This window comes from Salvia splendens, unplaced genomic scaffold (genome assembly GCF_004379255.2).
Source record: "Salvia splendens isolate huo1 unplaced genomic scaffold, SspV2 ctg745, whole genome shotgun sequence".
Taxonomy (NCBI): Eukaryota; Viridiplantae; Streptophyta; class Magnoliopsida; order Lamiales; family Lamiaceae; genus Salvia; species Salvia splendens.
The window spans coordinates 32,742-48,529 of record NW_024599417.1 but is presented as its reverse complement, the minus strand read 5'-3'; the positions used below and the strand labels follow the sequence as shown (position 1 = coordinate 48,529).

The window sequence follows — 15,788 nt, the reverse complement described above, 5'->3', positions numbered from 1 at the left end:
TAACTAATATACATTAAATATAATAATGTATTATTTATCTTTTCATAAGTAACATTAAGACATAATATGAAACTAAAACAGAAAATAGTAGTGATAAGCAGAAATAGCATAAACTGAAAGAAATACATTAAGAATAAAGACTGCAGATTCATAGAAGAATAGATAAACAATAAATGAGCAGTGATTTAAATGAGAATAGATGAATTAAGAAGAAGAAAGATTCTGAATTGTTTCTGATGATGATTCTGTTGAATGATTTTGGTTGAGAGAATTTAGTGAGTCACTGAAGGAGTGAGTGGCAGGGGTATTTATAGTGCTCACCTCTTCAACATGCTTGTTGGAAAATTATGCATGTTCCCAAAAAAACATAATCATGAGAGACCTTCCACATAACAACTATTTTCTATTTATAAAAAATATCTGATAATAATATTCAGACTTAAAATACTTTAACAACTTGCATGCCAAGTATTAATATAAAGTCTTTTACACTTATATTCATAGTATTATTATTAATAATTAATATTAATACGAATATAAGTTAAATATTACAGATTCATGTCTTATACATTAATATTAATATTAATATTGATATGAATATAAGTGAAATATTACAGATTCATGTCTCATAAATTCGGCCTATTTAATTACATAAGTTTGCAACCATATAAGGTCATTTAAGGCCCAATTCATTTCAGCAATTATTAACTTCACTTGTACTATCATATATAGGTGACTTATTGAGTTAAAAAAACACCTAACCCTAAAAATATAATAGCCGCCTCTCACTCTCAACTCTTCAGTAAAAGGTAAGAGAAGGAAAAGAAAACCGGCCTCTCTCTCTACAATCATTATAGAGAGAAGATAACATTGCAAGCATGGGCGGCTACAATACCTACTCCTACTCTACTGAATCAAGACATCACCCTCTACTGAATCAAGACATCACCATATTAAAAAAAAGGTATGTAATTCTTTCTTTTCGAGCTATGTCCTGTATCTATATTTGACAACATAGTCATATCTAACTTACATGAGCATAATGTTGATGAGGTATTACAGATTATTAGAGTCAGATTTCAAATACAATTACTACTATTTGCAAATATTAATTCTAGAATGCTTTGCAAATCCTATCATCTATTTATTTAATAGGATGTATTATGTCTCCAATTTTCTTTACACAAACGAATTCAATGCTTAGTTTTTAAAATATATATACTACTTGATAGGTTTTTCATTTAATATGGTATTTGTTCATTTACAACAGATTTATAAATTTATATTCTGTCTCACTCTCTCTGTCTCTTTCTCTCTCTCTTATTTTTCATGTTTTAAAATTTTAATTTCATTCTCTCTTTCTTTTTCTTTTTTTTTCATGTTCTAAAATTGTGACTATATTCTCTCACTCTGGATTTCTCTGATGCTGCTTCATTGATAATTCTAAATATAGGTTTTAAATATGAATACTAACATATTATTTAACTTTGTTCAAGGATAATTGAATTGGAAATAGATAATTGCTATTGCCTTGAAGGAAAGATTTTTGTACATTTAATAGTTTGTCACCCTCCGTCTTTGTGTGAAGATTTTTGTACATTTAATAGTTTGTCACCCTCCGTCTTTGTGCGTCTCTCGGTCTCTCTCTATGTATGTTTCATGTTTCATTTTCTAAAATTATAATTTATTATTTATGTTTCTAACTAATATACATTAAATATAATAATATATTATTTATCTTTTCATCAAATGGGGTTGGATATAATTTTTACTATTTATGTTTTCAGTTACAATCATATTTGATTATTTATGGAGTAGTAATACATTCCGTTTTATTAAAAATTTTAAAAACTTTTTCTGAACTTCTACATAAATTCTAGATTAAAAAAAAATAATAATAATAATAATATCTATTTTCAATAGTGAAAAATTGTCAACTAATATAACACAAAAAATTATTTTTATACTATATAATAATTTGACTCACTTGAATATAAATAATTGAGATAATAAAAATATTGATTGATTATTAAATTTCTAAGTTAATATAATTATTTATCGTACCCCAATCTAAAATTTCTGGATTGCCTTGTTTATAAGTACCCAATTATTTGCTCAATACTTTCATCAAACGCATAAGGTGCGTGATATTCAATTTCACAGTAGAGACCACTTTCATTATTATACGTTAGTAATTATTATGTCACTAATATAATATTGGTTTGATAGAACATTAATACTGAAATGTAAAATGAAAACTAGAGAAAAAGTAATCTTAGGAGAGCACGCATTTTATGATGGGCAAACCATCCAACCAAAGGTTATGCCTTAAAATACATGTTTAAACCAAACACTAAATAGTAAAGAGTGTAGCAAACTCACTACCTAAACTTCATCTATAAATTGATTCCATACATTTCTACAAACACACACAGATATACACACAACGCAAATTAAGCTTTGGAATTTCTACTTTTCAATTTTGGTGAGTCTTAATTATTGTATTTATAGTATTTTTTTATATTTTTCATTAAAGTGTTTTTAATACTCCCTAGCTATGTCGTTATAGTTTTTAAGTGGGATTAGTACGTCAGAATCTCTTCTTATCTTGTACTCCCTCCGTCCCGCTTTAGGAGTCCCGGTTGAGTCGGGCACATGTTTTAAAAAAAATGTTTAAGTGTGTAATAAATAAATATTATAGTGGATGTTGGGACCCACTTTTAATTGAGTGGGTAATAAATAAATGTTGTAGTGGATGTCAGGACCCACTTTTAACACTTTTTTACTTACTTTATAGGCATTTTTTATTAGTTTATCCCAACCGGGACTCCTAAAGCGGGACGGAGGGAGTACTTCATTCATGTTGTTATTGTTTTTAATTGAGATTATTACGTTAGAATCTCTTTTATCTTGTACTTCATTCATCCGCCAATAAAGTCTAATTAGTCGTTTTGATAGAATTTAATTTGTATTTTGATTTCAAATGATATATGAAATGTGATTTATTCTAAAAAGATAGAATTTAATTTGTATCTTGATTTCAAATGGTATATGAAATGTGATTTATTCTAAAAAGATAATCTAATATTAACCCTAATAAATTAAATTGTTATGCTAATAAATATTGTAGAAACATGGCGCTTCCGAATGCTGTCGTGTTGAACGTCCCAACAAGTGCTACAAATACTTATCTATACCGTAAGGACGATGGGTCTGTCGCTAACGGAGGTGACAACATGTTCAGCCCGATGGTTAAGATTGAAATCGAGCAAGCAACAGCAGGCGACAAATACGTCCACCTCCGATTCTCCTACTACAACAAATATTGGCAGAAGAGTGCATACAACAATTCCATCGTGGCCGTATCAAACAAGCCCGAGGAGGACGTGACGAAGGCGTCGTGCACGCTCTTCGAGCCAAGCTTGCAGTCGGATGAGCTCTACTTGACTCACGTCCAGAGCGGGTGGCGTGTGATGATGGACAACTCAACCAAGGGTTTCTACATTGACAAAGACAGCGTAGGCGCGACTCTAGGGTTTGTGGATTGGGGCACATTGGTTAAAATGCCTCCGCACATTGCTGTGAAAGGAGACAACGGGCATTACCTCAAGGCTTTCATAGACAAGAGCAACTACTAACTACAATTTGCATCAGATGATAGTATCGATGTTTATTCTGGGCACACGGTGTCGCTGATGCCCGATGGACACGTCCAACTAATTTCAGATCATTTTGGAAAATTGTGGTGGGCGAGTGATAGCTGGATATACGCGGACGGGAAGGGCAGTGAAACCAGCACTCACTTCTGGCCGATCAAAATTGATAATAACACTATAGCGCTACAAAGTGCATCCAACAACAGGTTTTGTGGACGTTTCACATCAGATGGTGTGACAGACGGTCTTGCTTCCTTAACCGGCACCCTCATGAAAGAAACGAGATTGCAGGTGGAAGAACTGGTGTCCCGGAGAAAGATCTACTATGTGCGGTATCGGATGGAGAACGCACGGGTATACGACGAAAAACCTTATTTGGCTGGCACGGCTAGGCTCACGAACAACACGGATAAGGATGATTCCATGGCTGTGTCCATAACATATCAAGACGAGAAATCTTATACTTTTAGCCGTGGCGCATCTTTAACAGCAGGGGTGAGCACTAGCATCAAAGCAGGGTTGCCCTTCATTGCAGATGAACAGATTGAAGTGTCATTTGAGATAAGCGGGACGTTGCAGTGAGACGAAACCACCACCACTACAACATCAGTTACGGCAACAGGCACCGTTCCTGTGCCCGCCAACACTATGGCTGTAATCGATTATGTCGGGACAAGGGGTAGCTGCAATATCCCATTTTCTTATACTCAGGAAGACCACAACTCCGCCAACGGCCGAATTGCCTATTTCCAACAGATTGATGGTGTCTACAATGGCGTCAGTTACTACAACTTTGACTTTCGTGTAAGATCAGTCAAGCCTATGTGAATATCAGAACATGGTCATGTGTGCGGCTGCATCGATCACCTTTGCTTTTCATTTCTACGTTCATCTCCTCACTTTTAAAAAAAACTGTGTGTTTTTAATTAGGAGGTTATTGATTAACCTCCCACGTATCTCACGCGTTTTCGTTTGATACTATGTTTATTGTCACCATCTTTCTTATTTCTTAATACTATTAATAAAGATCGATTGCTATTTTATTAATTAAATGATTTGCATGTATGTATCCTTTTCCTAATTAGTACTATTTGACAGACAATATGTTGTGCTTAAATTAAATAATTTCACACCGACAAAATAAAAGAGTGATATCTTGATGATTGATGAAACTAAGGAGATCACGTGATGTCCATTTTGCATCTTATATACTTAATTACCTATTGACTTCTCATTTTTACTCACTTATTACTTCAATCATTATATATAATTTTTTCTTAAATCTCGTGTCCAAAAGAAACACTTCGCTTATTGCAGGACGACGTCAGTACTTTAATATACAGTTATCATCCAATTCCTTAGAATATCCACAATGGGCGGAAGATGTCCCGCCCCATGCATTGTCCACCCCTATCGTCCGCCCACTTCTGTCACTGCAGGTGGGCGAACGATTCCTCGGACGGTCGGACCATAGCCACGCCCTTAACTTAGTCCGCGAACTTAAAGGCGAACGATCATTGTCAATAGGGCGGACGATAGGTCGGACGATGCTTGTTCCATTTTTTTACTCCATGTATACCCCATTTTACCTTCATTCTCACACCTTTCACTTCAATCTCTTCCCCGTCTCATTTTCTCTATTACTAGTAATTCGATGATGAAACCCGGAGGTTTACCATACCCGAATAGCCCCGACAAAATGCCAATGTTCGACGCCGGTGGTGCCCGGTGGCTGGGTCATGAATCTGACGATTTTCGACCATTCGATACACCGGGTTCGGTGGAGTCCAGCTTTGTTCGAACACCCAGTAAGATCTGAACTTCACCACAGTTGTACGAGCTCGATGACATGGAGCTGAGTCCCGGTTCCCAGTCCACGAAGAAAAAGGTGAAGGTAAAAGCCCAGAAGTTGTTGGCGGTCATGGAGAGTGACGAATACACTCCAGGGAGGCAGAACTACTCCGACGATCAGACCATGCTTTTGGCGAGGTGTTGATCAATATATTGGAGGACACTCCAACAACTAGAGGTAAGTCGCGTACTAGGAGCGCATTGTCGAACGCTATAGCAAGCTTAAGCTGTTGGCATCGTACAAGCGCAAGAAGGACTTAAAGTAAGAGAAAAAGGTAAAATATTGGTTTTTTTAAAAGCGAAATCAAAATTACTTGATGAACTTAAAATAGAAAGTTGATACGTGGGATGAGACATAGACTTAGAGAGTATAATGATTTGTTGGAGTGTGTGGTCCATTACCTAAAATAAAGAAATGTACTCTTTGTCCTTTGAAAGTATCATCTTTTAAAATGATAGAGTTTTACTTTATAATTGGTAATGTAAGAAAAAAATGACCATTATTTTTAAAAACTAAGTTCCATCTCGTTAGAGATTTATTTTTCCTAAAACAAAATTGCATAATTTTAAAACGATCGAAAAAATAGAAATGATTGCTAATAAAAGGAAACAAAATTGCATAATTTTAAAACGATCGAAAAAATAGAAATGATTGCTAATAAAGGACGAAGAAAATGTATAATATGAGGTTTAAAAAGAGCAAATATAGACATTATTATATGGAAAGGGTGGGATATTATATTACAAAACCTTTTTTTTCATTTTTACGCTGAAATTAGGCATTAGTTTTCAATTATGACTCCCTCAAAATAAACTACCCTCTTTAAGTTCCAAGTATGGTCCTTTCAAAATGGAAAAAAACTCATATTTTGATATGCTTACTAATCTAAAAATCAACGACTTTTACATTTTCACACCATTTTTAAATTTAGTTTACATTTTCACATACAAGTATATACCTATCCATACATTTGAAAAAATATATAAACGTCTATTTAGAGAATCCGTTAATTGTGTGTGTGCACGAATATTTCATAATCATTATAATAAGACGCAAAAAAGTAAAAGAAAAAGGAATTTTTGCCAAAAGATAAAAGAAATATCACATGCAAGAGATATGATTCCAGAAAGTCCCTTTCCATTTCATTTTCTCACGCATGTGTTCTTTAAATAATGCACATATAAATATCAATTCAATAAAATTAGACAACCCAATATTTTTAGTCCATCTCCATGCAACTTCTTATGCCTAAGGCCAATCCGAAAATGGATAAAACTAAAAAGCAGTTTCCTTCAGAAAAAGGAACGACAAAAAAGAGTAAAAAAGATTAGAAGGAAATAAAAAAGAAACAAATAATAGTCATATAGTATGATTTAAATATACACTTATTTAAGTGGAAATTTCCAGTCATTAGCAATCATTATCACCATTTTGACGTATAACACCAAAATTAACCTAAGCAACCATAACAACAGATAAAAGTATCAGCAAAAAAATCTTAAACAACATTTCCTTTTATCTTCATATTCTCCTATTTAAGAAAAACCTTAAAATAGTTAAATATAAAGTACGTAGTCTTGTTTTTTAACTTGAACTAATAAACAACACACAAATCATAAATTCATAATAGTAGTAACATGAAGTTTAATCCAAATTTAATTTAAAAATATAACTTTAGTTAATTAAGGGGAAATTTATAACAGATAGTATCCCGATTATATTTCAGAAAATACTCTAGCCTTTTTCATATATAAGAAAAGAATAAAAAGTAGGAAGTTCTATTCATGTGTATAAAAAGGCTATAGAGTATTTCTGGCTTTACTATTTTATTTGTCCACTATAATAAATTTATGAGTAAAGGCCAAAACTGGTCCCGAACATACGCAATGTAATACCCGCCCATTTTATTATCTTTTTTTCGTTATCTTTAATGTCGAACTAGAGATTTATCGCTCTCTTGTTTCGTTGAGTTAAATGGAACTTGTTGCCCCTTTGTTGGTACTTAATGTTGTTAGTTCGCAAAACTAAAGTTAAAGTAATAGTCGAACGAACTAAAACAATCAAATGTATGCTATGAAATAAAATGAACGTTGTACAAGGATATGAAGTTGTTCTCCCCAAACGAAAGTGTTCGCATACTTCTCGAATAATACAATTAATTTAAATGGAAGATCTTTAATGTTACAAAAAAATGTTCAAGAATGAGCCAAGGAGGCTAAGAAACTAAAAGCTTCTATTAGCTATACTTTAGGCCTCTTTCTCCCGAGCTCAAACCACGTCCTCACCGCAGCCCTACCCGATCAGCCCGTCGAGCCCGGGGCAGTGAGCCCATGTCGCGGATAGGAAGAGTTTGGGCCACTTGTTTTAATTATGTATTTGGGCCAGTGTTGTATAATTTAAAAATTAGTTGGGCCTCCTATATATCAATTAAATGGTGGTTCGTCCTAATGTTTGACTGATTAAATAATGGATAGCCTGCTATTTAATTCCGTGACAATAAATTTAATTTCCGGATTTTAAATAATGCTTGAATAATTTTGTAAACCTCCAAATAAATTAAATCGCTCGATTTAATTAATGTTTAAGGACTTTTCTATGGAATAGGGAGAGAGAAATAAAAATGATCGCGCACTTAGGAATGCATACACGTTAAGCTTATTTAGCTTCTTAAGTCTGATTAAGTACTATCTTATTTTTCTAAAGGGACGTCTTCGCGCGTCGTTTAGGACCAAATCAAGGAAACTTTCGGCTAAGGAAATATCTTTTGAGGTAGGCATTCTTTTCAAAACGTGATTTTAGTATGAATATGTGAATCTTTTCTAAACGTGTTTGTCATGCCATGTTTTGCTTTTACGATTACCTATCTGCTTGGCTATGCCAATTATGTTAAATCGAATTCGGGTCCTAGTAGGGCCGAAAACCATACTTGGACTATGGTACACATACGGGGATCGTGAGCTAGCCTTCGAGTTGGCCGATCCAGTGACCGTCGTGGAATGTGGCCACATTCCCTGTTCATATACGTTCAGATATAGTATCTATGTTCATGTGATTGAGCAATCAAATTTTATGAAATCAAAGGAAATTTAGTGACTCGGGCATTTTAAATAAAACCTCGTGTTCACTCAACTGTGGCTGACAAATTTAAATGGTACTTATATTTTGGCACTATGTCCATTGAGTATATCAAGTACTCAGCCCTGCATGTTCTTTTCTAACGTGCATGTTGAACGTGAACGAGGAGGCGAAGGTGTTGGGAAATGACTATTAATAAGTAGTTAGGTAGCCCAAAGTAGTATGTCTTCGTACATACTATTTTGTCGTGGACTCTTCCACTGCAATAGAAGTACGTTCTAGGATTTTATGAATTTAGTCTTGATACTCTGATTTTCTTTTGACTATGTACCAATTCCTCTTCAAAACTATTACCTCGAGTTGATTTATTGCTCTTATGTCTACTTCATGATTGATGAGAGTATTTTTTTAGTCGCGAAATAGGTACGCTCACTAGTGCTAGGGAGATGTGGTCGTGACATGCTCATTTTATGATTTAGGTCATATACATTATCTTTTGAATTTTTACATCCTGGACATTTCTACTCGAATCACAATTGGTCGTACACAGCTACACTAACAATTCCGTCAATTTTTAAACGGTTTTAACCAGATTTTGACCGATAAACGGTTTTAATCCGAATGGGGCTGTTAAAACCGTTAAAATTGGGTTAAAACCGTTTAAAAATTGATGAAACTGTTAGTGTAGGACCAATTGTGATCCGAGTTGAAATGTTCAGGATGCAAAAATTCAAAAGATAGAGTATCGGACCAAAATCGTAAAATGGGCATATGTTCAGGACCGCTTTTGGCCTTTACTCTAAATTCATATACGAATTTTAAAGTGGAATGGATACAATATAAGAAAAAAATAAAATAGATAAAAAAAAGAAAAAAAATAAGTAGAAAAAAATAAGATAAAAAAAAGTAATAAATTAAGCATAAATTTTCATTTGTAGTATACTAACTAATTTTAATTTTAATGAACGAATGAAATTGGGAAGATGTGACTTTAATTTTTGTAAACATAGTATTACATAGTACTCCACCCGTATTTCCCCTCAATGGCATCTTGCTGTTCACCGGGTAAGGCCGGTAGCCACCCGGAATATGCGAAGCTTGGGTTGGAGGAGGGGGGAGAAATCCGTATCTAGATTAGGAAATGGCGATGAGTCGAACCATTTGTGGTTTCATCCGCGGGAGTCGGAAGAGTGATCACCGGAGCCGGACATTTTTTCTGCAAGAGTGAAAGAGTGAGAATTTAGATGAGAATTAATGAGAGAATTGTATTGTGTAGTGTGGTGTGAAATTTTTGGTGTAGAAATGAGGGTATTTATAGATGAAAATGTGAATTTTGGGTAAAAAATAAAAAAACAAGTTAAAAGTGAAGAAAACGGATATAATTTATTGGGAAGTGGAAAAATAATTTTTTTCAATTTAAATTTGATTTTTTAATTTATTTTGATTTTTTTAAACAAAGGAAAATGAATTAAAAAAATCGAATTTAAATTGAAAAAATTTATTTTTCCACTTCCCAATAAATTATATCTGTTTTTTCTTCACACGGTGGTACTCGATGCATCGAGCAGGGCCGTGCCGTCGGCAAGAGCACATCGGCGAGCAGTGCTTGCCGCTCTGTCGGCACGGACGCCCGCCTTAGCATCGAGCATCGGTGGAGGTGCTCTTATAAGCACTGGCGGATCCAATTAAGTACAAGGGGGTACACATATATCCTCATAGTTGTGTCTAGCCTAGTGGTAATATGCTTACTTTCCTAGCTCTAGACCCAGGTTCGATTTCCCTTAAGCGTGTTTTTGGCCATTCTAATTACATTTTTGTTCTGTATGATTGGCTATAACCATTTAAGTAGTACTATTCCATATTATTTATGTTTCTAATTAATATATCATTAAGTATATTACTTAGTCTTTTCATTTGTTTCAGTTTTGTTACGTATTTATTGTGCATGAATGCATTATAAGCTGTAATAATTTATTATTTATGTTTCTAACTAATATACATTAAATATAATAATGTATTATTTATCTTTTCATAAGTAACATTAAGACATAATATGAAACTAAAACAGAAAATAGTAGTGATAAAGCAGAAATAGCATCAACTGAAAGAAATACATTAAGAATAAAGACTGCAGATTCATAGAAGAATAGATAAACAATAAATGAGCAGTGATTTAAATGAGAATAGACGAATTAAGAAGAAGAAAGATTCTGAATTGTTTCTGATGATGATTCTGTTGAATGATTTTGGTTGAGAGAATTTAGTGAGTCACTGAAGGAGTGAGTGGCAGGGGTATTTATAGTGCTCACCTCTTCAACATGCTTGTAGGAAAATTATGCATGTTCCCAAAAAAATATAATCATGAGAGACCTTCCACATAACAACTATTTTCTATTTATAAAAAATATCTAATAATAATATTCAGACTTAAAATACTTTAACAACTTGCATGCCAAGTATTAATATAAAGTCTTTTACACTTATATTCATAGTATTATTATTAATAATTAATATTAATACGAATATAAAATTAATATTAATACGAATATAAGTTAAATATTACAGATTCATGTCTCATACATTAATATTAATATTAATATTGATATGAATATAAGTGAAATATTACAGATTCATGTCTCATAAATTCGGCCTATTTAATTACATAAGTTTGGAACCATATAAGGTCATTTAAGGCCCAATTCATTTCAGCAATTATTAACTTCACTTGTACTATTATATATAGGTGACTTATTGAGTTAAAAAAAACACCTAACTCTAAAAATATAATAGCCGCCTCTCACTCTCAACTCTTCAGTAAAAGGTAAGAGAAGGAAAAGAAAACCGGCCTCTTTCTCTACAATCATTATAGAGAGAATATAACATTGCAAGCATGGGCGGCTACAATACCTACTCCTACTCTACTGAATCAAGACATCACCCTCTACTGAATCAAGACATCACCATATTAAAAAAAAGGTATGTAATTCTTTCTTTTCGAGCTATGTCCTGTATCTATATTTGACAACATAGTCATATCTAACTTACATGAGCATAATGTTGATGAGGTATTACAAATTATTAGAGTCAGATTTCAAATACAATTACTACTATTTGCAAATATTAATTCTAGAATGCTTTGCAAATCCTATCATCTATTTATTTAATAGGATGTATTATGTCTCCAATTTTCTTTACACAAACGAATTCAATGCTTAGTTTTTAAAATATATATACTACTTGATAGGTTTTTCATTTAATATGGTATCTGTTCATTTACAACAGATTTATAAATTTATATTCTGTCCCACTCTCTCTGTCTCTTTCTCTCTCTCTTATTTTTCATGTTCTAAAATTTTAATTTCATTCTCTCTTTCTTTTTCTTTTTTTTTTCATGTTCTAAAATTGTGACTATATTCTCTCACTCTGGATTTCTCTGATGCTGCTTCATTGATAATTCTAAATATAGGTTTTAAATATGAATACTAACATATTATTTAACTTTGTTCAAGGATAATTGAATTGGAAATAGATAATTGCTATTGCCTTGAAGGAAAGTTTTTGTACATTTAATAGTTTGTCACCCTCCGTCTTTGTGTGAAGATTTTTGTACATTTAATAGTTTGTCACCCTCCGTCTTTGTGCGTCTCTCGGTCTCTCTCTCTATGTATGTCTCATGTTTCATTTTCTAAAATTATAATTTATTATTTATGTTTCTAACTAATATACATTAAATATAATAATATATTATTTATCTTTTCATCAAATGGGGTTGGATATAATTTTTATTATTTATGTTTTCAGTTACAATCATATTTGATTATTTATGGAGTAGTAATACATTCCGTTTTATTAAAAATTTTAAAAACTTTTTCTGAACTTCTACATAAATTCTAGATTAAAAAAAAAATAATAATAATAATAATAATAATATCTATTTTCAATAGTGAAAAATTGTCAACTAATATAACACAAAAAATTATTTTTATACTATATAATAATTTGACTCACTTGAATATAAATAATTGAGATAATAAAAATATTGATTGATTATTAAATTTCTAAGTGAATACCCAATCTAAAATTTCTGGATTGCCTTGTTTATAAGTACCCAATTATTTGCTCAATACTTTCATCAAACGCATAAGGTGCGTGATATTCAATTTCACAGTAGAGACCACTTGCATTATTATACGTTAGTAATTATTATGTCACTAATATAATATTGGTTTGATAGAACATTAATACTGAAATGTAAAATGAAAACTAGAGAAAAAGTAATCTTAGGAGAGCACGCATTTTATGATGGGCAAACCATCCAACCAAAGGTTATGCCTTAAAATACATGTTTAAACCAAACACTAAATAGTAAAGAGTGTAGCAAACTCACTACCTAAACTTCATCTATAAATTGATTCCATACATTTCTACAAACACACACAGATATACACACAACGCAAATTAAGCTTTGGAATTTCTACTTTTCAATTTTGGTGAGTCTTAATTATTGTATTTATAGTATTTTTTTATATTTTTCATTAAAGTGTTTTTAATACTCCCTAGCTATGTCGTTATAGTTTTTAAGTGGGATTAGTACGTCAGAATCTCTTCTTATCTTGTACTCCCTCCGTCCCGCTTTAGGAGTCCCGGTTGAGTCGGGCACATGTTTTAAAAAAAATGTTTAAGTGTGTAATAAATAAATATTATAGTGGATGTTGGGACCCACTTTTAATTGAGTGGATAATAAATAAATGTTGTAGTGGATGTCAGGACCCACTTTTAACACTTTTTTACTTACTTTATAGGCATTTTTTATTAGTTTATCCCAACCGGGAGTCCTAAAGCGGGACGGAGGGAGTACTTCATTCATGTTGTTATTGTTTTTAATTGAGATTATTACGTTAGAATCTCTTTTATCTTGTACTTCATTCATCCGCCAATAAAGTCTAATTAGTCGTTTTGATAGAATTTAATTTGAATTTTGATTTCAAATGATATATGAAATGTGATTTATTCTAAAAAGATAGAATTTAATTTGTATCTTGATTTCAAATGGTATATGAAATGTGATTTATTCTAAAAAGATAATCTAATATTAACCCTAATAAATTAAATTGTTATGCTAATAAATATTGTAGAAACATGGCGCTTCCGAATGCTGTCGTGTTGAACGTCCCAACAAGTGCTACAAATACTTATCTATACCGTAAGGACGATGGGTCTGTCGCTAACGGAGGTGACAACATGTTCAGCCCGATGGTTAAGATTGAAATCGAGCAAGCAACAGCAGGCGACAAATACGTCCACCTCCGATTCTCCTACTACAACAAATATTGGCAGAAGAGTGCAGACAACAATTCCATCGTGGCCGTATCAAACAAGCCCGAGGAGGACGTGACGATGGCGTCGTGCACGCTCTTCGAGCCAAGCTTGCAGTCGGATGAGCTCTACTTGACTCACGTCCAGAGCGGGTGGCGTGTGATGATGGACAACTCAACCAAGGGTTTCTACATTGACAAAGACAGCGTAGGCGCGACTCTAGGGTTTGTGGATTGGGGCACATTGGTTAAAATGCCTCCGCACATTGCTGTGAAAGGAGACAACGGGCATTACCTCAAGGCTTTCATAGACAAGAGCAACTACTACCTACAATTTGCATCAGATGATAGTATCGATGTTTATTCTGGGCACACGGTGTCGCTGATGCCCGATGGACACGTCCAACTAATTTCAGATCATTTTGGAAAATTGTGGTGGGCGAGTGATAGCTGGATATACGCGGACGGGAAGGGCAGTGAAACCAGCACTCACTTCTGGCCGATCAAAATTGATAATAACACTATAGCGCTACAAAGTGCATCCAACAACAGGTTTTGTGGACGTCTCACATCAGATGGTGTGACCGACGGTCTTGCTTCCTTAACCGGCACCCTCATGAAAGAAACGAGATTGCAGGTGGAAGAACTGGTGTCCCGGAGAAAGATCTACTATGTGCGGTATCGGATGGAGAACGCACGGGTATACGACGAAAAACCTTATTTGGCTGGCACGGCTAGGCTCACGAACAACACGGATAAGGATGATTCCATGGCTGTGTCCATAACATATCAAGACGAGAAATCTTATACTTTTAGCCGTGGCGCATCTTTAACAGCAGGGGTGAGCACTAGCATCAAAGCAGGGTTGCCCTTCATTGCAGATGAACAGATTGAAGTGTCATTTGAGATAAGCGGGACGTTGCAGTGGGACGAAACCACCACCACTACAACATCAGTTACGGCAACGGGCACCGTTCCTGTGCCCGCCAACACTATGGCTGTAATCGATTATGTCGGGACAAGGGGTAGCTGCAATATCCCATTTTCTTATACTCAGGAAGACCACAACTCCACCAACGGCCGAATTGCCTATTTCCAACAGATTGATGGTGTCTACAATGGCGTCAGTTACTACAACTTCGACTTTCGTGTAAGATCAGTCAAGCCTATGTGAATATCAGAACATGGTCATGTGTGCGGCTGCATCGATCACCTTTGCTTTTCATTTCTACGTTCATCTCCTCACTTTTAAAAAAAACTGTGTTTTTAATTAGGAGGTTATTGATTAACCTCCCACGTATCTCACGCGTTTTCGTTTGATACTATGTTTATTGTCACCATCTTTCTTATTTCTTAATACTATCAATAAAGATCGATTGCTATTTTATTAATTAAATGATTTGCATGTATGTATCCTTTGCCTAATTAGTACTATTTGACAGACAATATGTTGTGCTTAAATTAAATAATTTCACACCGACAAAATAAAAGAGTGATATCTTGATGATTGATGAAACTAAGGAGATCACGTGATGTCCATTTTGCATCTTATATACTTAATTACCTATTGACTTCTCATTCTTACTCACTTATTACTTCAATCATTATATATAATTTTTTCTTAAATCTCGTGTCCAAAAGAAACACTTCGCTTATTGCAGGACGACGTCAGTACTTTAATATACAGTTATCATCCAATTCCTTAGAATATCCACAATGGGCGGAAGATGTCCCGCCCCATGCATTGTCCACCCCTATCGTCCGCCCACTTCTGTCACTACAGGTGGGCGAACGATTCCTCGGACGGTCGGACCATAGCCACGCCCTTAACTTAGTCCGCGAACTTAAAGGCGAACGATCATTGTCAATAGGGCGGACGATAGGTCGGAC

At 34.0% G+C, this 15,788-nt stretch overlaps 2 protein-coding genes across 3 annotated transcripts; both read left to right on the top strand.

Annotated features, from left to right (window-relative positions):
- The first annotated feature begins 2,427 nt into the window (after nt 1-2,427).
- Nucleotides 2,428-4,703, top strand: LOC121791183. Of its 2 annotated transcripts, none has more exons than XM_042189208.1 (2): nt 2,428-2,485; nt 3,131-4,703. In XM_042189208.1, exon 2 carries the CDS (start codon nt 3,696-3,698, stop codon nt 4,236-4,238), a length of 543 nt encoding a protein of 180 aa, XP_042045142.1. In that variant the 5' UTR covers nt 2,428-2,485; nt 3,131-3,695; the 3' UTR covers nt 4,239-4,703. Both variants share the same exon structure in this region, with proteins under 2 accessions (XP_042045142.1, XP_042045143.1).
- An 8,312-nt stretch (nt 4,704-13,015) lies between these two features.
- On the top strand, nt 13,016-15,294 carry LOC121791179. Its single transcript, XM_042189203.1, has 2 exons — nt 13,016-13,073; nt 13,719-15,294. Exon 2 carries the CDS (start codon nt 13,723-13,725, stop codon nt 15,070-15,072), a length of 1,350 nt encoding a protein of 449 aa, XP_042045137.1. The 5' UTR covers nt 13,016-13,073; nt 13,719-13,722; the 3' UTR covers nt 15,073-15,294.
- Nucleotides 15,295-15,788: the final 494 nt, after the last annotated feature.

Bases quoted from the DNA above. Each gene is read 5' to 3' on its own strand.
- LOC121791179 (XM_042189203.1), top strand. From the start codon at position 13,723: ATGGCGCTTCCGAATGCTGTCGTGTTGAACGTCCCAACAAGTGCTACA.
- LOC121791183 (XM_042189208.1), top strand. From the start codon at position 3,696: ATGCCCGATGGACACGTCCAACTAATTTCAGATCATTTTGGAAAATTG.